Raw genomic sequence first — 25,298 nt, 5'->3', positions numbered from 1 at the left:
TTATTCCAAGAGAAAAAAAACAAGCAATAATAGTAAGTCATAAGGAATAAACCAAATAAAGTTTGGTAAACTCTAGAATTAAAAGAGAACAATCCACGCATTGGCTAATCCCCACCCCCTAGCAAATTTACAAAGTGTTGTTTCACTAAAAATTCTTTAGGTATACTGTTGGTCATCTCATAACTTTGATATGAATTCAGTTTTCTTACTTTGGAAAGATACGGTCATCTCTAGATTTTTGATGCAATGAGAATCAGGAACCAAGAGACTTCTCTGTACTGTCTGATACTATTTGATGAAAACAGCAAACATCTTCAATCTTAACTAGTCTGCACTCAAAAGTAAAGAATGCTCATGTGGGATTTTGCAGAGCAAGAGGTTATCAGGGATTTTTTAGCCCACGTACACAAGCAAGGAGGACTGCAGTCTTATTTACACTACCACCTTCTCCTCTTCTGATTACTGTTAAGCCTCAGGGCAGGGTGGCCAGCCTCACAGACATCCAACAGCATTCCAAGGCACTGCAGACCAGAGGGAGGTATTGACACTGACCATGCCCAGGAGTGATATCTCCAGACTATCTGGTTGGCACCAGACAATCCTGTCTACTTGGGCAGCTTCAGCACAGTCTGGGAAACAAAGCAGGTACAGTTTGCTAATTGGGGAGATATCTGAATCCCTCACTGATCAAGAATCTAGAAGTCAACCTTGAAAATAAAGCATAGTCTACTCTGATAGTGTTTACCTGCTTCTTAACTTAGTCCTGAATGAGTCTCTTGGCCTAGGTGCCAAACTACAGTTTAGGTGAGAGCTACCTGCTTTGCCAGACCTGCTTGTGGGTCTGAGTCAACCTCAGAAGGGGACTGATAGCTGCACAATTTGGTAAGGTTACCAGTAGGAACCTATGTGTGCTATCCCAGTCTGTCAACATCTCTCACTTGATTGTCTTCATACACATTTTAGACTTGAGTTTAAAAAGCTGTGTTTCCTGGTTCTAATATAATCTGAATGCTGTTCCTCAACGAAATGGGTTAACTGTTTCAACCTCTCCTGGCACCAGCTTCCTGGTTTCTGCTTTTATTCTCATTTAGTCCAAGATCCTAACACCAGTCTCCGGGTCCCATATCCTAGGCTGTCCCAACTATAAGTATGTGGGACATCTCACCAAATGAAAACTACTCTCTACCTGGATCTCCATGGTTTCTCAATAATGATATCTCACTCTGCTATCTTTTGCCATTTGTACACCAGTATGAGTCATAATATCAGAAATGAAGTCAAACACAAAATATATCATTAAAAACAGCAAATGTGTGTTACATAAAAGTAATTTGATAAACTCTAAGAAATATGCGTCATTCCTTGTTTTGACAAAGGTGTTCTCAAATAGTGGTGTCTACCTAACCTACGAGATCAGTCACATTTACCCACTCAGGTTGACTCTTCTCTCCTGCGCCTTAGAATGCAGGCAGGTAAAGAAGAGGAACAGAGCCATAGACCTGTGCTAAATAAATTCAAGTTGAATGAAGTAATTAAACATTCCAAAAGCTTGGTGTATTCAAATCACATCTGCCAAAATAATAACTATCATGTATTGATCCACAGAAGAAGAAAGCAATGTTCATATATTGCCAAAAGATCCACAACAACATGGGACAGGCTGGAATTTCCATTCAGCTCTGCCTGACTCCAAAGCGCACTCGTTGCCCCTGCTCTCAGCCCCTTCAGACACACACACACACACACACACACACACACACACACACACTTTACAGCACCCCTGATAGCAGAGCATCACAGTACAAGAATCCACTAACAATAAAACAAAGGAAAATTCTGGGCTTTTTATTTTTTGTTAAAGGGATAAATTTAAAAGAATTAGAGATGCCTGGGTAGCTCAGTCAGTTAAGCGTCTGACTCTTGATTTCGGTTCAGGTCATAATCTCATGGTTCGTGAGAGCAAGCTCTGTGTGGGGCTTTGCACTGACAGCTCAGAGACTGCTTGGGATTTTCTCTCTGCCTGCCGCCCCACACCCCACCCCCCCCACCCCCGTACATATGTGCTCTCTCTCTCTCTTGCTCTCTTTCTCTCAAAATAAACTTAAAAACAATAAAAATAAATAGGGGCACCTGAGTGGCTCAGTCCATTAAGTGGGTGACTTCAACTCAGGGCATGATCTCATGGTTTGTGAGTTGAAGCCCCACATCAGGCTCTGTGCTGACAGTTCAGAGCCTGGAGCCTGCTTTGGGTTCTGTGTCTCCCTCTCTCTCTGTGCCTCCCCCACTCATTCTCTCTCTCTCTCTCTCTCTCTCTTTCTCTCTCTCTCTCTCTGTGTGTGTGTGTGTGTCTCTCTCTGAAAAATAAACACTAAAAAATGTTTTTAATAAAAAAATAAAAATAAATAAATAAGGGCATCTGGGTGACTCAGTCAGTTAAGCCTCCAACTTCAGCTCAGGTCATGATCTCGCAGTTTGTGAGTTCGAGCCCCGCGTCGGGCTCTGTTCTGACAACTCAGAGCCTGAAGCTTGCTTTGGATTCTGTGTCTCCCTATCTCCGTTCGTCCCCTGCTCATGTTCTGTCTGGCTCTGTTGCTCAAAAATAAATGTTAAAATTTTTGGAAAAATAAATAAATACATAAATGAATGAGAAATTCAATTCCTTACTTATTATCTCAACTTCTTTCTTAAATTACACTAAAGCATTTACGATCATGTTGACTAGCAAAACAATAAAACAGACAAACAACAACAACAAAAACAGTCTAAAGTGATCCTAAGCAAATTAATGGGAAAAATGGCATAAGGTTAAATTTTAATAAAATGTTTATTCTAATAGGTTACATTTCCAAATTTCACATTTCATTTAAAAAATACTATAGTAACATGGAATAAAATGTTGAAATAAATAACATTATGCTCTTCAAATAAAGTACTTTTCTAATTAAAACCAACTACTATAAATCCCCATCTCTCTCCTCCTTCTTAAACACAGAGAAGACATACAGAGATGTTTAAAGTCCTTCGATTAAAACACACACGCGCGCACACGCACACACAATCTTCTCTTGTATATTCTTTGGACACAGCCTTTTGCCATTGTAGCTTGTTTTGTCATGTAGACTATATGAAAGATATAATTTATCCCTTCGCCATTTCAAATATCTTGGTGACCAAAAAAACAATGTTTCATCTCTCTGATAGGATGCAAGTCCTGTGGAATTGTATTTTTCTCTCCAAAATTCCTTCAAAATATCTGGTTTTAGATCTTTAAATGTTAATGACTTTAATACTATGTTTTTAGCATTTAAAACTTACTGGGAACCCTTACAGGCTAGGCTTAGAATTAAAATATCAAAAATGAATAAATAAATTGTGAGTACCTCTAAATGTTTCCTAGTATTACTAAAAATATTTGGATATTGAATGGGTCTGCAGAATATGGACATCAACATCTCATTTCATATTTCAGTATTATCAACGGGTGATGTTAGTTATCACAAATGAAAAATACAGCACAAGTAAAATCATGCTAATAATAAACCTAAATGAATAAAAGACTTATTGAAACCATTTTCACATTTATTATTATATTATAGCAACTATATTGAGAGAACACTACTTGCCATATAATAATAAAGGGCTTTATGCTGTTGACTCATAATCACTGCAAAAACCCAGTGAGGCAGTGACTACTAGTGTCCACATTTCGCAACTGGTAACACACCCATGTAGCAGCATGTGCACTCAGGTGGTCAGGCTCAAGTCTGCCCTCTGAGTCATTCTCCCACCTGGAACCTTCCATATGGAGAGCACACTTTCTGCCAAGGAATTTCACACACTGCGCCTCAGCTTCCCACAACTTTGTCAATATCCTGTGTTAGCATATACAATTAAGGACAGATAAAACATAATGGGGATAAATTTATTTTTCTAATTATTAGCTAAAAATCAAAGCTTAGACCAAAACCCTGTCTGAATATTCTATGTATTACTCAATTTTAGGCAAAACATGAAAAACAAACAAAAGCCAAAATAGCTCACTTCCTTAGTACTATAACAACAATATGCCAGAGATAAATTTAGATTAAAAGTGTTATAAGGAAGAAGTTAAATATTCAGGAGATTAATGACCACCGAGCATAAGCTTATTGAGTACAATCACATAATAAACTTTTAATTTTTCAGTGAATGTTATTCAGTTTCTGACCTATTTAGGCATCCTGCTTTTCTTCCTATCTTTTAGCCATTGGCAATGACATTACTTTCTGGCCCTGACAGAAAGACAAAACTTGATTTCTGGCTCTATCCACTGAGTATCATGGTGCTTTTAGCAGTGTGAAAACGTGTAAGAGTGAAAACTGCACTTGAGCCCTACCCCATGGAGGAACACATTTCCAGCTTTCTTACAAGTGTACAATCTTTATTTTTGGAAATGACATATTGAGTAAGCAACTGGCTAATTTTCCAAAGACCTCCCAGAGTTTGGAAGTAAAAGAGCGATAAACATTGACTTGTCACTGAGCTAATTTATGATGTTCATTTTTAGAGAATAAAAGTTTCAATATGTGATTTTAAGCCTTTACAGACCAATGGTCTTCTTTTTGATGGCACCATTTTGAGGGACTGTATGTTACCATTTTCCCTTTCTTCAACAATTCCATTTAAAGAAACCTATACTATACTAAATAATTGTCACATTCTCACAGAACAATAGTCAAATTTATTATTCATTTCCCTGGAGACATCTTCCAACTCTCTTGTCCCCTAAGTCTCAAGTTAGTGCTTTGTTGTTCAAGAAAGAGTCTTCTAAGGTGGCTACCATTTAAACAAAATTTTATATTGCTATTAAGTTATAACAATAGTAAAGTGAACAATAATAAATGTGATACTTTAATTAATTTTTGCACATGAATATACTCTTGTAATCATCCTTCAGATCACTATATAGAACAGTATCAGTATTCCTGAAGACTCCATTCATACCTCTTTCCTATCAATCCTTCTTCCAAAATCCCATTCTGACTTCTATAGCCATAGATTATTGTTGTCTGTTCTTGAACATCATATAAATGGAAACATACCGCTTATATTGGCTTTGTCTATGAAATCCATCAATGTTGCCAAGCATAATGAAAGACTGTTATTTTTCATTGTTTAATACTATTCTTGTGTGTAGTTAAACCACAATTTATTCTTCCATTCTAATATTGATACATATATGAAAAGTTTTCAGTTTAGAGCTATTACAAATTACATGCATTTTCATGGACATATGAACTGATTTCTCTTGGATATATACCCACAGAAGCAAGACTACTGGGTCACAGTGTATATATATTGAGTTTTAGTGTTTACTACAATTAGTTTTCCAGAGCGGTTGTACTTTCTTCAAAGTTCAGTAGACTAATAAAATGAAAAACCAAAACTTCATTCTTTTCAGTAATTTTCTTTACACAGTTATGATAAAATTATTAAATATCTCAGAATGAGGGGCACCTGGGTGGCTCAGTCGGTTGAGCGTCCGGACATGATCTCCCTGTCCATGGGTTCGAGCTCTGCATCGGGCTCTGTGATTACACCTCAGAGCCTGGAGACTCTTTCAGATTCTGTCTCCCTCTCTCTGCCCCTCCCCCACTCATGCTCACTCTCTCTCTCTCGCTCTTTCTCTCCCTCTGTCAAAAACAAATAAACATTAAAAATATTTTAAAAAATATCTCAGAATGAAATTTATTTAATCACAAGCTTAATTAAGCCACTCAGGAGCCTATCAATCAGTTAAGTGTTTTGGAAAGCTGTTACACATGTCAATGAGTCCAACACCACATCTACAGAAATGCATACATTAAGAACAGATACACTAATTTATATGTACACCAAATAAGTTTTAATTCCTTTACCCATGACTATTGCTGAACCTTTAGAAGCAGTAGATATAAAAATACAGTGTTAGATGTATTTCAAATGTCCATAAATACAACCATAAAATAAATTCAACACTATAATCAGCTACATAAAGATGTTTGTATGGAAACCAATTTGACAATAAATTATATTTAAAAAAAGTAATTTTGAATGATCAGTAAGTATGCAAGCATTCTTGGAAAGTACAACTGGCAAATGTCTATTTCTGGATTGGATTTTTCCAGCCAGCTCATAGTGCTTCCATCCTAGAATCTGTGGGTAACATTTTCATAGAAGACAAGTCAAATCGAATTAATCACAACTAAGAAACTAAGTCAAATCAAAAGAAAAAAGAAGCAAATCATCTTTTTTAAAAAAGATTCATTCAAAAGTCAAATAAAAGCAATATCAGAATCAGAGGTTATTTGGGTTATGAGTTTGTTTCTCTCAGCTCAGCATTATTCTCTTGAGTTTTGGGCAGCAAGAAGGCAAACAGACTCAAGTATGTACATAGAGATTTCCATACACATAACTGAACTCTGTCCCTCTCTCAAAACTCAGTCTTATTCTGCACTCCTTGTTCTACCTTGCAAAGCTGAAGTGCTAAGCTCAGTGCTCAGAGCATTGTCTAAATGAAGCATGGAGTGACTTAATGGAATCTCTGGATACCTAACTGCTCCTGTGAGATTCCCTTTTATCACTACACAATGACTCAGTCTCTGTCCTCGTCTGGAAGTGACTCCATCCCCTGGCCTTTATTCTACTTCTAAAAATCCAAGGAAGGGAAAGATACTGAAAATGCACAGCAATAAACATACAATTCCCCAGGGCGGGAAACTGATAACGGGAAAAAGATCCACGTGCATCAAAACACATGGTCTGTACGAAAGAGTAAGGTGAGACACCAGCAGGTAATATCCATAGCTAAGCCAAGACTGACCTAAACAACAGGGAGTAGGGCTCTTATAAAAATCTCTGAACATTTTCTAAGTTGGTGGCAACTCAACTGACTATACCTGTTAATTATCTGTTCAAGAATCTCAATAGAGACCATCAGAAGTCAACTAAATGAATTAACTCTTATAACAACAAAATTGTTACTACAGCCTTCAAACCATTTTGTTTTGTTTTGTTTTGTTTTGTTTTGTTTTGTTTTGTTTTGTTTTAGGAGGCAAGAGGTAGAAATATAACTGGAGAACCCAAGATCCAAATCCTAGCCTCTTCCATGATTGGTCCAATTTGTCTGAAAGAGTATACATAGCTACTTATAGTGAAGGCAATACTGAATTTGCTGAAGACATGGTAAGGACTTTCATGTCTTTGAACTTTCTTAAGGCACTTCCATGAAAACCTAAGCCCAAGATGGCAAACAAGAGGAAAATGAAGCCCCTGAAAGAAACCCCAAATGCAATTTAATTTATATATGATCTTTGGTCAAAAAGTCTAGGATTAGGAAACATATCATGGGTAAGACTGGTAATGGGACCCATACCATGGAGAATCTTATTGTATGCAGTTAAAGGCATTCTCTAAAGAGAATGGATGTTGCTAGTGAGGGGATAGAAAAATCCATTTGTAGGTAGTCGCCTGAAAGGAAACTGTTCACCTACCAATGGAACTAAGTGAATGAAAGAACAGAAGCCATGCAAAACAAAACAAAACCAAACAAAACCGGTAACACTCAACATAATCTTGTGTCGAACTTTCACAGTAGATCACTCATGGACCAAATTTTCTGGAGCATGAATCATAAACCCACATCCTTTATGTCTACCCCATTAAGGGAAACAGAGGGATCTCTCACATAACATAGTAGATATGAATAGCGTACAGTATTAAAAATTATAAACCTTTAAAAAAAAAAAACAGATATATGAATAATCAGGAGTGACCAATGAGTAAGTTGCCAAACTTCCTGAGTGGTATTCTTTCTGACATCCCTCATTGGACATTGGGGTAGGGGGATGAGACTAGAAAGGGGCTCTTATTCTCAGAGGTATCAGGCAACTTCTACCACCTGAACACAGGAAAATCTTGAGGTTCACTGATGCAAGACTAGGTATTTAACAAATGAATAACTGATCTAAATAAAAAGACACTTTTAAAAGAAAAGCAGGGATGCCTGGGTGGCTCAGCTAGTTAAACATCCAACTCTTGATTTCAGCTCAGGCCATTATCTCACAGTTCATGAGATCCAGCTCCTCATCAGGCTCCGTGCTGACAGCACGGAGCTTGCTTGGTATTCTGTCTCTCTGCCCCTATCCTGCTTATGCACACATACATGTGCGCTCTCGAGAGAAAAGAAAGAAAGAAAGAAAGAAAGAAAGAAAGAAAGAAAGAAAGAAAGAAAGAGAAAGAAAGAAAGAAAGAAAGAAAGAAAGAAAGAAAGAAAGAAAGAAAGAAAGAAAGAAAGAAAGGAAAGGAAAGGAAAGGAAAGGAAAGGAAAGGAAAGGAAAGGAAAGGAAAGGAAAGGAAAGGAAAGGAAAGGAAAGGAAAGGAAAGGAAAAAAAGAAAAAAGAAAAGAAGTACCACAACAATTCTACAAATACTCTTTAATTTCATCTCAGATTGGTATCTTGGCCTAGAAGTCCCTCTATTTGATCAGGCAAGAATGGCATCCAGGCTTTTTTTTTCCTCAACAGCTATATGGAGATACTCTAGGACATTAAAGAATCATTCTTGATTTACTACAATATCTGAGTCTTCTTCTTTTTCTCCCTTTCCAATATTTGAACTAGAAGCCAAAAGCCTAGTAACAGAATAACTGAAGTAGAGGCAGGAAAGAGAAGGATTCAAATTTGTACAATTTGTTTAATAAAACATGCCTGATTTTGATAAACATAAAGTCAGGAAGCTGCCCAGTGAAGAGCAGAATAACATCTTACTTCCTCAGAAATATACAAGGAAATACAAGAATTATTCTCATCTGATTCAACATGATTTTCTAATTATACCTAATCTCTGGAGAGATCAATACACACATATCTTTTTGGTAACGGCAGAAAGTTCTTATACATCTCGTAAAGCAGAAGTCATGTGATTATTCTCCAACATACAATTTTGAAAAGTGTGATATAGGTCTCTGTGGTAGAAAAGAAACAGACATGCAAACCCAGACTGGATTTGGGCTTAAAGAGACACAAATTGGCATCTTCACATATAATGCTCATGTGCACTCACCCTTCCAAGGCCTCTTTCCCTTTCTTCTACAATGGGTTTTCCCTTTTCTGGAAGTTCTCTATACCCTTGATATCTTCTCCGACAGAAGTTCTGCCCAGTGTGTAAAATTTCTTTGGCCCTCCTCACCTTTTTCTCCTCTTTTCGGGGTAAGAATCATGGCGAGGGTAGGGGGGATGAGTGTCACCTGAGGAGGTTGTTAATGCAAAAAAAATTCAATAGTTTGTTCGAATTTTTTCTGCCTTTTTTTTTTTTGCTTTGTCCCCACAGAAAACCAGCTGACACTGTGGGCTAAAGGACAGGCTAACTGGAATGGGTGAAAAGGAATGAACTTATTATCACAGCTATCAAGCAGTTAAAAATATGTTTCCAATTAAAAGGATCTAGGAAAAAAATGAATTCATGCACTGTAGCAATTCTACTCCTACCCACATATCCTTCATCCTTCTGAAAGGTAGACTTACATCCAACCCACAGTTTAAAGAAACTATGAAATATACATATTGTCACCAGTAGGTACTGAAATAGTTCTCAGGAACCTGTTTCAAAAGTTCCCAAATCATTAGAATGGCCCACTTCGCTTGTTAAGGTAGGTTGAAGATCAATATGCAATGTTTGAGATCTTTCCTTTGCTTCTGATTCTTTGTTTGAAAATACAGAAAGAGGAGGAATTTAATAGTTTCATTTTACCCCCCAATTAGTAAGGGAATCTGGGTCCAATGTCCTCCAACATAACTTTATTGAGTTTTTCAGAATAAGTAACATCTTTTCAAATGTCAACTTCTCTGTGAACCTTAGTATGAGTCTTCATAAAGAATTATGCTAATTCCTACAAATGACCTCTGTGTAGTTAAAAAAAAAAATCAATAAAATAATCTTAGCAAGAGATGGTTCCACATGCTTTGAGAAGAAAACTTAAAAAGAATATAGACCCACTTTTGCCATTTTTCAGCATACTATTTGAAGTCCAAGCCACTGCCAGTTGAGAAAAAAAGAGAGATAAAAAGTATCCAAATTGAAAAAGAAGTAAAACTCTCCCTATTTGCAGATGACATGATACTACATATAGAAAACCCTAAAGACTCCACCAAAAAGCTGTTAGACCTAACAAATGAATCCGTCAAGTTTCAAACTTAATATACACACATCTGTTGCACTTTTATATACTAACAGTGAACTATCATAAAGAGAAATTAACAATCCCAGTTATAATTGCATCAAAAAGAATAAAATACCTAGAAATAAATGTAACCAATGAAAAGAAAGTTACGTACTATGAAAACTGTAAGACACTGATGACAGAAATTAAAGACAACACAAATAAATGGAAAGATATACTGTACTCATGGGAAGGAAAAAATGATTATTGTTAAAATGTCCATATTACCCAAAGCAATCTACAGATTCACTGCAATCCCTATCAAAATATCAGTAGCATTTTTCACAGAACTAGAACAAAGAAATCTAAAACTGGTATAGAACCACAAAAGACCCCAAATGGCCAAGGCAATCTTGAGAAAGAAGAAAATTGGAGGTATAACAGTCTGATTTTAAACTATAAAACAAATCTATACGTAGTCAAAAATAGTATGGTACTGGCACAAAAACAGACACGTGGATCAATGGAATAGAATGAATGATCTAGAAATAAACCCACATTTATATGATCAATTAATGTGTGACACAGGAGACAAGAATATACAATGGGGAAAAACAGTCTTTTCAATAAATGGTGCTGGGCAAACCAGACTGGACAACTGCACACAAAATAATGAAACTGAACCACTTTCTCACACTATACACAAAACTGAACCACTTTCAAACTACACACAAAAATAAACTCAAAATGGATTAAAGATATAAACGTGAGACCTGAAACCATAAAACTCCTAGAAGAAAACACAGGCAGTAAACTCTTGTTGGTCATTGGTCTGAGAAATATTCTCTTGTATTTGTATCCTCAGGAAAAAGCAAAAACAAGCATATAGGACTATGTCAAACTAAAAAGCTTTTGCACAGCAAAGGAAACCAAACCAAACCAAACCAAACCAAAACAAAACAAAACAAAATGCCAACCCACTGAATGGGAGAAGATATTTGCAAATGATACTGAGAACAGGTTAATATCCAAAATATATAAAGAATGCACACAATTCAATAACAACAAACAAACAAATGAACAGTGCAATTAGAAAATGGGCAAGGGCTTGAATAGACATTCCTTTGAAGAAGACATACAGACGGTCAAAAGACACATGAAACGGTACTCAACATCACGAGTCGTCAGGAAAATGCAAATCAAAACCACAAGGAGATATCACTTACACCTGTCAGAAGAGCTATTATCAAAAAAACAGGAGAAAGAAGGCATGGGGTGCATGTGTGCATATGCGTGTGTGTATATAACGGAATACTACTCAGCCATAAAAAACGAAATCTTCAGAGAAGGACAAATGCCATATAATTTCACTTAAATGTGGAATCTAAAAAACAAAGCAAACAAAATAAAACAGAAACATACTAAACTAGTCTGGTAGTTCCAGAAGGGAAGGAGGTAGGGGATGAGCAAAATGGGGGAAGAGGATTAAAAGTCACAAACTTTCAGTTATGATAAATAAAACACATTTCCTACGCAATGTATCACATAGGGAATGGAGTTAATAATATTGTAATAATTTGTATGGTAACAGATGGCAGCTGTCTTTTATCATGATGACCATTTATTAACTTATATAAATGTTGAATCACATGTTGTATACCTGAAATTAATGTAATAATGCATGTCAAATACACTTCAACTGAAGAGGAGAAAATAGACCCACACTCAGTAGTTTTCTAATAGCTTGATTTTATTAAATGCTTGTGAAAGTTGAATCAATTGAAAAAATGGAGGCAATACATAAACTACTGAAAATCTACACCATATTATATTTTAAAAATACAATATTGGTGTTGGTGAACACATAGAAAAGATAACATAAATATATGAGCAAACAGCGAGACTACATTAAGATGAGTAAGAAAGAGAGTGATAGGGGCGCCTGGGTGGCTCAGTCGGTTGAGCGTCCGACTTCGGCTCAGGTCATGATCTCACGGTCCGTGGGTTCGAGCCCCACGTCGGGCTCTGTGCTGACAGCTCAGAGCCTGGAGCCTGTTTCAGATTCTGTGTCTCCCTCTCTCTCTGACCCTCCCCCGTTCATGCTCTGTCTCTCTCTGTCTCAAAAATAAATAAACGTTAAAAAAAATAAATAAAAATAAATAAAAAAAAAAAGAGAGTGATGACAGTGACAGATTCATTGTAGTTCTGGGTGGCCCAGTGGGGAAAAAAATTTGGTATACTATTATGAAGGAAGAATGGTATGGTTATTAACACAGAACAATGAAATCTGTGAAACCATATTAGTAACCTCAAGAATGGCAAACATAACTTATTAAGTGAGATTAAGAAAAAGAGGGCAAACTAAATTACTGTTCAGTGTCAGTCATGTGTTAAATATCCTTTCTACACTTTTGCATGCAATACTGATGGCAACACATGAAATAGTAATGGTGTCTCAACAAGAAATATACAAGAGGACAGACTCTTGAACCACACGAAATTTTAAGTGTAGTTAAGATAGCCATACTCATTCTTCTTGGAAACATTAGAAGCTGATGTGGCCTGGCTAAAAATAAGTTTATAAGTATATGAAAAAGATTTTTTTAAGTAGGTCTTTAATTCCATAATGTTGCATGAATTCAAATTGGGTAAAAGAATGAGCAAATGGAAGAGTCAGTAACATAAATATTGGGATACTCGTGGTAAATACAGAATACAGCTAATAATACTTGGAAAAATGGAGAAAACATATGGAACATGTTACCCAGAAGAAAACCAAGCCATGAAGATAAATGAGTTCAAGAAATACCTAGAAATGCTTTAGAAAACAGGGGGACATTTTAAAAAAGAGAAACTTAGAAGCGTAATAAAGATCTGATAAATTTGGCAAGACTTATTCCTAACCACTATTTCTCGTTCCTGAAGCTATCTGTTGAAAAACATGGCACCAAAGAGAATTGTCTCATATAGAACTTTATATTGTTTAGATAGAAAATCTCTCAATAAACTATTACTATTTAAGTAATAGTTAAATAATTAAATAGTTAAATAGTTAAATAATTAAAACTATTCATTTAAGATTGAAAATGCAAGCCATCAACTCCATTCAAAACCTACTTATTATTTCAAGCCCTACCTGTAACCACTCCAAGCCCTTCAGAGACCACTCTAGATTCTACAGTTCAGGGTGTCAAGCTTTGATGCTTTCACATCTCTATTAAGAAGTTCTGTTTTTCCTCCTAGTTATATATACTATTCTAATTTAGCCAATTGCATAATTTGCATTTTTAATTGGAGTAGAGTTGACAATGTTACATTAGTCTCAGGTGTACAACATAGTGATTTGATACCTTTATGGCATGTTATACCATGGTGTAGCTACCATCTGTATATTTGACACTAAATTAGTTCCCTTCCTGTTTAATTTTTTATCAGCAAAACATACAGAAAAAACTGAATCCTTTTTGCCATTTGATTATTTTCTTCATGTGCATTGTGTAATGATTAGATTTTGTAATAACACCAAGCTTTATCCATACACTGTATAAAGAGGAGGAAATACTTCTGATCTTTTTATTTTTCTCAATTAAAAAAAAATTTTAATGTTTGTTTATTTTTCAGAGAGACAGAGTGTGAGCAGGGAGGGGCAGAGAGAGAGGGAGACACAGAATCTGAAGCAGGCTTCAGGCTCTGGACTGTCAGCACTGAGCCTGACACGGGGCTTAAACCGTGAGATCATGACCTGAGCCGAAGTCGGTCGCTTAACCGACTGAGCCACTTGGTGTCCCTTTAATCTTTTTAAAAGAGGAAATTTATTTTGGTTTGGTTTCGGGGAGACTTAATATAAAATGCAAAAAGTCTAATGAAAGTTTTTATTTCATTATTCGAATATGAGTTCCTCTCTATCTGCTTTCTATGGGGCAATATTCAAAAGGAAGCTGCCATTACTCTAATATGGAAGTCTTTGCTTACAAAAAAGCAGCAAGTCTGTCTGATATTGCCAGGGCAACACCGCAACCTAACTCTCAAAACAAAAGAAATGTTACTTTGTTGCTGAAAGGGAAAAATCTACAGATAAGAATATTCTACCCAGCAGGGCTATCATATAGAATAGAAGAAGAGATAAAGAGTTTCCCAAACAAAAATTAAAGGAGTTCATGACACTAAACAAGACCAACACAAAATATTAAAAGGGACTCTTTGAGTGGAAAGGAAAGACTGTAAGTGAGAGTATAAAAAGTAGGAAACACAAAAGCAATAAAAATAACTATTTCCATAAAAAATCAGTCAAAGGATTCACATCACAAAGGATATTAAGTATGACACTATATACCCAAAATCTGATGGGGAGAGGAATAAAGAATGGGTTCAACCTTAAGCAACCATCACCTTCTTATAAACTGCTATATACAGAAGAGGTTATATATGAAATAAATGGTAACCAAAAATCAAAACCACTAACAGATATGGAAAGAATAAAAAGAATGAATCCAAGTATATCACAAAAGAAAACCAGCAAACCATGAAAGACAGCAAGAAAAGAAAATATCAGAGAAAAACTGCATAAACAACAAGAAACAAAATAGCAAAAAATACATATCTATCAAGAATTACTTTGAATGTAAGTGGACTAAACGCACCAATCAAAAGACATGGGCTGACAGCATGGATAAAAAAACAAGACCCATCTATATGCTGCCTGCAAGAGACTCGTTTCAGACCTAAAGACACCTGCATATTAAAAGTAAAGGGGTGGAGAAACATTTATCATGTAAATGGTTGTCAAAGAAAGCTCGTGTAGCAATACTCGTATCAGAAAATATAGACATTGTTTATAGCAGCACTATCAACAATAGCCAAAGTATGGAAAGAGCCCAAATGTCCATTGGTGGATGAATGGATAAATAAGATGTGGTATGTATGTATATATGTATGCATACACACACACACACACACAATGCAGTATTACTCGGCAATCAAAAAGAATGAAATCTTGCAATTGCAACTACATGGATGGAACTAGAGGGTATTATGCTAAGCGAAATTAGTCAGAGAAAGACAAATATCATATGACTTCACTCATATGAGGACTTTATGATACAAAACAGATGAACATAAGGGAAGGGAAACAAAAGTAATATAAAAACAGGGAGGGGGACAAAACAGAAGAGACTCTTAAATATGGAGAACAAACAGAGAGTTACTGGAGGGGTTGTGGATGGGGGATGGGCTAAGTGGGTAAGAGGCATTAAGGAATCTACTCCTGAAATCATTGTTGTACTATATGCTAACTAATTTGGATGTAAATTAAAAAAATAAGTTAAGAGAAAGAAAGAAAGAAAGAAAGAAAGAAAGAAAGAGAAAGAAAGAAAGGAAAAAAGAAAAGATAGACATTAAAACAAAGACGGTAAAAAGAGACAAATAGGACACTATGAAATAATAAAGGGGATAATCCAACAAGAAGATATAACAATTGTAAATATTGATGCACCCATCATGGAAGCTCCCAAACACATAAAACAGTTAATAACAAATATAAAGGAACTGACAGTAATACAATTACAGTAGATGACTTTAACATCACACATACATCAACAGACACATCATCAAACAGAAAACCAACAAGAAAACAGTGGCTCTGAATGACACACTGAGCAGAATTTAACAGATATATTCAGAACATTTCATCCTAAAACAGCAGAATACACATTCTTTTCAAGTGCCCATGAAACATTCTCCAAAATAGATCACATAATAGGTCAGAAAACAAGTCTCTACAACTTTAAAAACATCGAAGTCATACTATGCATCTTTTCTGACCATAACACTATGAAATTAAAATCAAACACAAGACAAAATCTTAAAAAACCACAAACACACAGGGTTAGATAACAGGCAACTAAACAATGAGTGGGTCAACCAAGAAATCAAAGAATAAATTAAAAATACATGGAAACAAATGAAAATGAAAACACACAGTCCAAAACTTTTGGTTTTGGTTCTAATAGGAGAGTTTATAGCAATATAGGCATACCTCAAGAAACAAGAAATATCTCAAATAAACAATGTAACCTTATACCTAAAGGAGCTAGAAAAAGAACAAATAAAACCCAAAACCAGAAGAAGGAAGGAAATAATAAAGATTAGAGCAGAAATAAATGATATACAAACTAAAAAAAACAATAGAATAGATAATGAAACTAGGAGCTGGTTCCTTGAAAAAAAGAAACAAAATTGATAAACCTCTAGCCAAAACCATCAAAAGAGAGAGTGGGGGAGAGCTGAAATAAATAAAATCACAAAGGAAAGAGAAGAAATAACAGCCAACACCTCAAAAATACAATAGTAAGAGAATATTATGAAAAACTATATGAAAACAAATGCAAAGAAATGGAAAGACATTCCATGCTCATGGATTGGATGAAAAAATACTGCTAAAATATCCACACTGCACAAAGCAATTTACAGATTTATTGCAATTCCCATCAAAATACCAACAGCATTTTTCACAGAACTAGATCAATCCTGAAATTTGTATGAAACTACAAAAGACCTCAAATAGCCAAAGCAATTTTTTAAAAAGAAAAACAAAACTGGAGGTATCACCATTCTAGACTTTAAGTTATATTACAAAGCTGTAGAAATCAATCCAGTAAAGTAATGCTGCAAAAACAGATATACAGTTCAATGTAACAGAACAGAAAACCCAGAAATAAACCTGGGGTTTTATGGTTATTAATCTTCGATAGAGTAGGAATGAATATACAAAGAGTAAAGGACAGTCTCTTTAACTAACGGTGTTCGGAAAACTGGACAGCTACATGCAAAAGAATGAAACTTGACCACTTACTTTCACCATACACAAAAATAAAATCAAAATGAATTAAAGACCTAAATGTGAGACCTGAAACTATACAAATCCTGGAAGAGAGCACAAGCAGGAATTTTTCTGATATTGCCTGTAGCAACATTTTTCTATATAGGTGCCCTGAGGCAAAGGACACAAAACCAAAAATAAACTCTGGGGACTACATCAAAATACATCTTTGCATAGCAAAGAAAACCATCAACCAAACTAAAAGGCAACCTACTGAATGGGAGAAGATATTTGCAATGATACCTTTGATAAAGGGTTAGTATCCTAATTATATAAAGAACTTCTACAATTTGACACCCAAAAAACAAATAACCCAATTTTAAAATGGGCAGAAGACACGATCAGACATTTCTCCAGAGACGACATCCAGACGGCCAACAGACACATGAAAAGGTGTTCAATATTACTTATCATCAGGGAAATGCGAATCAAAATTATAATAGATATCACCTCACACCTGTCAGAGTGGTTAAAATAAAAAACACAAGAAACAACAAGTGTTGCTGAGAATGTGGAGGAAAAGAACTATCTTGCACTGTTGATGGGAATGCAAACTGGTGCAGCCACTGTGGAAAAGAGTGTGGAATTTCCTTAAAAAGTTAAAAATAGAACTATCCTATGATCCAGAAATTGCACTACTGAGTATTTACCAAAAAATACAAGGACACTAATTCAACGGGATGCATGCATCTCTGTGTTTATGGTAGCTTTATTTACAATGGCCAAACTATGGAAGCAGCTGAAGTGTCCATCAATAGATGGATGGATAAGGAAGATGTGTGTGTGTGTGTGTGTGTGTGTGTGTGTGTGTGTGTGTATAGTGTATAATATATAGTATATAATATATTACATCATGGAATATTAGCCATGAAAAAGAATGAAATTCTTTCCATTTGCAACAACATGGATAGTAGGGCTAGACAGTGTAACACTAAGCGAAATAAGTCAGAGAAAGACAAATACCATGATTTCACTCATATGTGGAATTTAGAAACAAACCAAACAAACGAAGGAAAAAAAGAGAGAGGGAGACAAACCATGAAACAGATTCTTAACTGAAGAGAACAAGCGATGGTTACCAGAGGGGAGCAGGGGCTAGAGGATGGGTAAAACAAATGAGGTTACGGAGGGCACTTGTTGTGAAGCATGGAATTGTCAAGTTGCTATGGTGTCCACCTGAAACTAATATAACACTGTATGTGAACTACTCTGGAATTAAAATAAAAATATTAAAAAATATATTATTTTGACTTTCCTTGCCAGTTCAAAGGATGAGGAAAATCTGAAAGCCAATTTTTATGGGGCCCTGTGCCTATGGAGGCCATAAAAGAAAGGCCGATAACTTAAAAGGCATGCAGTTTCAAATGGATCTCAACTCAATTTCTAGCTTCTAGTGATGCTTGAAGGACCCATTGGTTTTATTTTTTGGCACTAGAAAAAAGTGGGAGAAATTCCATCCTAATTATGAAAAGTTTTACTTATGACAGTAATTGATTGAAGTACACAAAACCTTGGTAAAAGCGGCCACAAGTAAAAACATCGACATTACAAAGAAAAGTATGAAATTTTGAAAAGTTATTTTGTAGTATATTAGAGCTAAGAACTATAAAGAATGACCCGTGTATGGTTTGTGAAAAGGCTTAATGACATTAGAATCCATGTGGAGAAATACACGAAACCATACATAAAGATTGCCATATGGATCAATTAAAGAAAAACCTTGCCTACATTCCTGATTAACATTCATCTCAAAATAATGATTTTTATGACTACAAAGAAAAAATGAGGGAAGAAACTACTTACAAGCTCTGCTAAGCCTTAGCTGACTTCAGGTATTTCTCCTTTTTCTTTCTTGCTCTCATTTCAAGTTCTTCTACTCTCATTTTATCTTCCAATTAGTTTGAGGTGGGAAGGTTCATAATAGAGTTTCATGTTTTCTAAAACTTGATATTTTTAAGTCACTTTCCCTACACTAGTTAAAATTTGTCAATTATGAAAGGATAGGCATTTCATCCATATAAAACAATTCAATACAAACACCAAACGTCATTTTTTGCTTTATGGCTAAACATAAATAAGCATTACAATGGTACCATAATTAGCAGCAAATTAAGTCCTTCATGTTCTGTGGGGGCATCATTAACTATGTCACCAAGAAATCAATAGTTTTTGGTTTTTACTCTCTACCTGTGTGTAAAGGGTAAGAGATGCCGAATCCCAAGTTGGCCTCAAATATCACGTCACTGCATATGAGAGAGAGGACGAGAGAGCAAGAAAGAGAGAGAGAGAGAGAGCAAGCTGAAGAGTGCCAGCATGGGCCAATTTTAATTTACCCACATAAATTTAGCTTCAGGGGCGCCTGGGTGGCTGCCTTCAGCTCTGGTCATGATCTCACGGTTCGTGAGTTTGAGCCCGGTGACAGGCTCTGTGCAGACAGTTTGGAGTCTGCAGTCTGCTTTGGATTTTGTGTCCTCCTCTCTCTCTGCCCTTTCCCTGCTCTCTCTCTCTCTCTCTCTCTCTCAAAAATTAAAAAAAAAATTAATTTAAAAAATTATTGAAAAAATTTAGCTTCAATAATGCAAATCTCTTCTGCAGCATATGTCTGTTGAACACGTAAGTTGTTAAATTTTGCATTTAGTCTTCTTTCATACATGAGGACTTGCGGGAAGAAAAATTATTGAAAGTTTTCATGAAACAAGCAATAAACCAGTCTATAGTCAAAGTTAAACTAACAGCAGACATCACCATCAGAAACACTAAAATCTATCCCCTGGGGGAGTCTGGTGATTCTGTCCAAGAGCATTCACTGAAGCACAGTAGGTTTCAAAACTGGTTTAATTATATTCCCAGGGCCTATACTCCTGAAGAGAAAATCACAGTCCATATATCTCTAGCCTCTTCATCAAAAGCAAAGAGAAAATCTATACATTTCTCTTCAGATGTTAATCGATTTTTGCCTAGTAAAACTACATTTTCTTAAAGTTAAAAATAGCTTACACTTTTGACAATATATTTTAGGGGGCAAAAGTTTTGCCCTAGAAGTTTTCTGACCTTGATAAAATATTATGTAGCCACAAAATTATAATCTGATATTATTATTATTTAATGAGTAACTAGAGCTACCAGAAAAAATATGTACTTTCTTACGAAAAATAGAATTTTACTGGTGAATATACGAAAAATAGAATTTTGCTGGTGAATATATGAATTAGTGGATTAAGACTTGAATTGTTATTGAAATCCAAATGGCTACACCACTTTTATATTCCTGCCAGTAGTGTGTAAGAGCTCCAATTTCTCCACATCCTCATCACACATTTTATGGTCTTTCTTAGCCGTCCTACTACATGTAAAGTGGTGTTACACGATGCTTTTTCATTTCCCTATCGCCAATGACATTGAGCAGCCTTTCACACACATATTGGCCAGTGGTAGATCTTTGCAGAAAGATCTATTCACATTCCTTTGACAATTTTTTTAATCAGGCTGTTTTTGTTGTTGAGTTGGAAGAGTTTATTATACATACAGAATATTAACTCCTTATCAGATACATGATTTGCAAATATTTTCTAATTTGTGAGACTTTTTTATTTTCTTGATAGTACTGTTTGCAGCACAAATATTGTTCATCTTCATGTTGTATAATTTATCTATTTTTTTCTTTTGTCACATGTACTTTAGAAGTCATATGGACTCCTATGTTTTCTTCTGAATTTTATAGTTTAGGTCTTACATTCAAGCCTATGATACATTTTGAGTTAATTTTTGCTCATGGTATGAGGTGAAGGTTCAACTTTATTATTATTTTTTTTTTCATGTGAATATCTGGTTCTCTGAGCACCATTTGTTGAAAATACTTCCTTTGCCCTTGAAATGTTTTGGCACCACACTGTCAAAAATCAAACCCTAAATGCTAGGATTTATTTTTGGACTCTTCCTTCTATTCCACTGACCAACATGTCTATCCATCTGAGAGTACCACACCACCTTAATTAATATCTTTGTAATAACTTTGAAATCAGGAACTGTGAGTCCTCCAACTTTATTTTTTTAGATTATTTTGATTATCTTGGGCCCCTGGTGTTTGCAAATAAATTTTCAAGATCAGCCTGCCAATTTCCGAAAAACAAAAAACTGTTAGACATTGTGTTGAATCTACAGGTGACTACTGAGTCCTCTGATCTATGAACATGGCATGTTGTTCCATTTATTAAGATCTTCTTTTACTTCCCTTCCACACTGTTTTCTAGTTTTCAGTGTAGAAGTCTTGCAGTCCTTTTGTTAAATTTATACTAAGTATTTTACTTTTTGGATGCTATTGTAAAGGGAATTGTTTTCCTAATTACATTTTCACAATGTAAATTGCTAGTGCCTAGAAATAGAATTGGTTTTTCTGTAATGATTTTGTATCTTGTGCCGTCTCACTGAATTCCTGTTAGTTCGAATCATTTTTTAGTGGATTCCTTTTGGATATTTTATATTAGAGATGTTATCTGTAAAGAGAATTTTACTTCTTTCATTCCAATCTGAATGCCATTTGTTTCTTTTTCTTACCTAATTACCTAAACTAGAACCTTCAGGATATTGTGAAGCAGAAGTGGTGAGAAGGGACATCCTGGTCTTTCTTCTTGGTCAATCTAGTAAAGACTTTTCAGTTCTCTTAACCTCACAGAACCAGCTTCTGCTTTGTTGATTTTCTCTATTGTTTTCATATTCTTTTAATCATTATTTCCACTCTAGTGTTTATTACTCCCTTCTTTCTCAGTTTCTTAAGGTGAAAGTTGAGATGATTGGTTTTAGGTTTTTTTAAGATAGGTATTTACAGCCATAAATTTCTCTGAGCATTGCTCTAGTTGCAAACAATAAGTTTTAGTATGTTATGATTTCACTAATAGTCATTTCAAAGTATTTTCTAATTTTTCTTGTGTTTCCTTATTTGAAACACTTATTATTTGGGAACATGTTGTTTAACCTAGACATACCTGCAAATTTCCTCAAATTTCTTTGTTACTTATTGCTAATTTAATTCCACTGTGGCCAGAAAAATACTTTTTCAATAGTTTAAAATTTGTTAAGGCTTCAATCTCAAATTTATGAAAGCTTGTTTTGTGGACTTTGCGTATGGTCCATCCCAGAGAATGTTCTATACATACTTGAGAAATATGTGTTTTCTGCTGCTATTGAGTTTATGTTCCACAGATGTCAAGTCTAGTTTGTTTATGTGGTTGTTGAAGTCTTTTCCATCCTTGCTGATCTTCTGCTTACCTTCTATCCATCATTAAAAGTGGGCTATTAAAATCTCCAAATGTTATTTATTTCTTCCTTTAATTGTCAGTTTGTTCTTCATGTATTTTGGGATATTACTATTATGTGCATGTATGTTTATAATTACTGTACCTTCCTGATAGATTAAGCTTTTATTAGAAGGAATGTCCTTCTTTATCTCAAGTAATTTTTTAAGTCTATTTTATCTGATATCGGTATGGCTACTCCAGCTTTCTTATGGTTGTTTAAGGTTGTTCTATCTTTTTTGCTTTTGACTTATTTATATCTTAGAATCTAAAGTGTTCCTCTAGTAACACAATACACACTTGGATTATTTTTATGCAATCTGACATCTGCCTTTTTAATGGATTGTTTAATTCATTCACATTTAATGTTATTATCAATATGATTGAATTTACATCTGCCATTTTTCATTTTTTAAATATATATGTCTTTTTCATTCCTCTATTCTTTATTACCTACTTTTGTATTAAATGGAGTAACTGGATATCTAACTTCTTTTGTGAATTTATTTGATATTTCAGTTTTCTTCGTGGTTGCTCTAGGGCTTACAATATATCCTTAATTTATCAGAATCTACTTCAGATTTATACTGACCTAATTCCAAAACATAGAAACTTTACTCCTCTTATAGCTCCATTCACTTCTCACCCTTTTACACTATCACTGTTATATATACTGTGTGCACATGTGTTTTATATATGATACAAATTGTTATAAATTACTAGTATATATAATCTTATACTTTAAAGAAGTTGACAGGAGAGAAGTATATATTCATACTTGTTATGAATTAACCTTCCTATTTAGCCTTCATTGTTCATTTCTTTCTGTAACTTTGACTTCACCTAGTGTCATTTCCTTACTCCAGTGCAACTTTGTTTCTATTCATCTGCTGTTATTACTGAAATTTCCTTGTGTGTGAGGAGTTGTTTTTCTCTTACTGCTTTCAAGATTTTTCTCTTTATCTTTGGCTCTCAATGTTTTGAATTAAGATGGGTCAGGGTGTAGATCACCTGGTGTTTACTCCTTGACATTCACTGAACTTGGATGTGTTTATTAACGCTTTTCATCAAATTTCTGGACCCATCTTCAAATATTTTTCTATACCTTTCTCTTCTCCTTTTGGTACATTTCATTGACGTTGGTCACTTAATGGTGTTCCACATTATTCTGAGGTTCTGTCTTTTATTTCCCCACTTGTTTTTTTTCTCTGTTCTTCAGACTACATAGTCTCTATTGATTTACCTTAAAGGTTGCTGGTTGTTTTGTTTTGTTTTTCTGCTACCACAAATCACTTGTTAAACTACACAGTGGTTTTTTTTTCCATTTTGATTATTATACTTTTCAACTTCAATTTTTTTTAATAATGTCTCTCTATTGTCATTCTCAAGTTGATGAAACATTGTCATCATACCTTCCTTTACTTCTTAGAAACAGTTTCCCTTAGTTCTTTGAAGATATTTAGCATGAATGATCTGAAGTTTATGTATGTTTAAAAATTTTTTTTTAAATAAAAGGGGCACCTGGGTGGTTGTCAGTTGGGCGTCTGACTTCAGCTCAGGTCATGGTCTCACGGTTCATGAGTTCAAGCCCCATGTAAGGCTCTGTGCTGACACCTCAGAGCCTTGAGTCTGCTTCAGATTCTGTGTCTCCCTCTCTCTGCCTCTCCCCTGCTCGTGCTCTGTGTCTCTCAAAAATAATATAAACATTAAAAAAACTGAAGTCTATGGGGCGCCTGGGTGGCTCAGTCGGTTGGGCAGCCGACTTCGGCTCAGGTCATGATCTCGTGGTCTGTGAGTTCGAGCCCCGCGTCGGGCTCTGTGCTGACAGCTCAGAGCCTGGAGCCTGTTTCGGATTCTGTGTCTCCCTCTCTCTGACCCTCCCCCCTTCATGCTCTGTCTCTCTCTGTCTCAAAAATAAATAAACGTTAAAAAAAATTTTTTTTAAAAAACTGAAGTCTATGAATGTTAAATGTGCTATCTGGGCCTCTGAATAATGTTTCTACTGCCTGTTTGTTTTCCTGCATATAGGTGATACTTTGTGACATCTTTGTGGTTCTCATACAGTTGTTGAAAACTGGACATTTCAGATAATATACTGTAGCAACTCTGGATATTGATTTCCCATTCCCTGCCCCAGGATTCTTTTTTATTGTTGGCTTGTTTATTTTTTGCTTATTTGTTTATTTTGGCCTGACTAGTTCTATGAATTATATCTGCAACAGTGTGCAATCTGATGTTCTTGCACACATTCTTCCCCCATTATTTTATCTTTTGCCCTGACTTACCTAGGAGTCATCCCTGGGTGGGTTGAGCCATTGCCGAAGATTACGCTGAAGTCCCCTAACCACTTAGAGTTTTACCTTTAACCATTGTGTGGGGGAGTGGGGTGCATGCCCTGGAGGCTACTATACAGTTCAGAGTTTATGCAACTTTTCTCACATTCAGCCACGAAGGAGGTAGTAACTTGGATTTTCTCTAACTGCTTCTGAGAGGGTGTGGCCTTGGGCATGCACACACCTCCCAGACTTTCAGGAATGACTGATTTTGTTGACACTGTATGAGGTTTAGAGAATGCTTTCATGGTATCCCATATCTTGCTTGACTCCTCCTGAGCAGATACAGCCTGGCACAGGTGCACAGCCTTCCTGACTCAGAGTTAACTTTGATTCCTAAAGGGCCCTTCTCGGCTTCCTCTTTCCTTAGCTCTCCATAGTTGCCTGGACTAGAGCTTCTGCAACAGGGGACTGGGGAAATTAGGAATGCCAGAATCCTGGCTCTCCTAAAGTAAAACCATAACCTAAGGGAGAGAGACCTTGGTCTTCTCAGCTTTATATGCCTTGGGTAAGATTCCATAGCATCGAGTTAGGGGGGCTGGTGATGGAATGGGTCATGGCTCAAAAGCCACAGACTCTCACTATTCTTATTGAGTCTTGATACATTTTCTTGAATGATT

General features: G+C 35.6%; 1 protein-coding gene across 2 annotated transcripts in view; it reads right to left on the bottom strand.

Annotated features, from left to right (window-relative positions):
- FMN2 (formin 2) overlaps positions 1-25,298 on the bottom strand; it is a 376,950-nt gene that overhangs the window by 216,821 nt on the left and 134,831 nt on the right. Inside the window, exon 7 of one of the 2 annotated variants that reach the window (XM_053909367.1) lies at positions 9,076-9,265. The exons of the other annotated variant lie outside the window; for it this stretch is intronic. Coding sequence (XP_053765342.1) covers positions 9,140-9,265 — 126 coding nt within the window. The 3' untranslated portion in view covers positions 9,076-9,139. Of the gene's footprint in view, positions 1-9,075; positions 9,266-25,298 lie in introns of those variants that run through there. 2 annotated transcript variants of the gene reach the window in all.

This window comes from Panthera pardus, unplaced genomic scaffold, assembly GCF_024362965.1.
Source record: "Panthera pardus isolate Hobbes unplaced genomic scaffold, ASM2436296v1 HiC_scaffold_21, whole genome shotgun sequence".
Lineage (NCBI taxonomy): Eukaryota > Metazoa > Chordata > Mammalia > Carnivora > Felidae > Panthera > Panthera pardus.
This window is presented reverse-complemented; position numbering and strand designations above follow the sequence as displayed.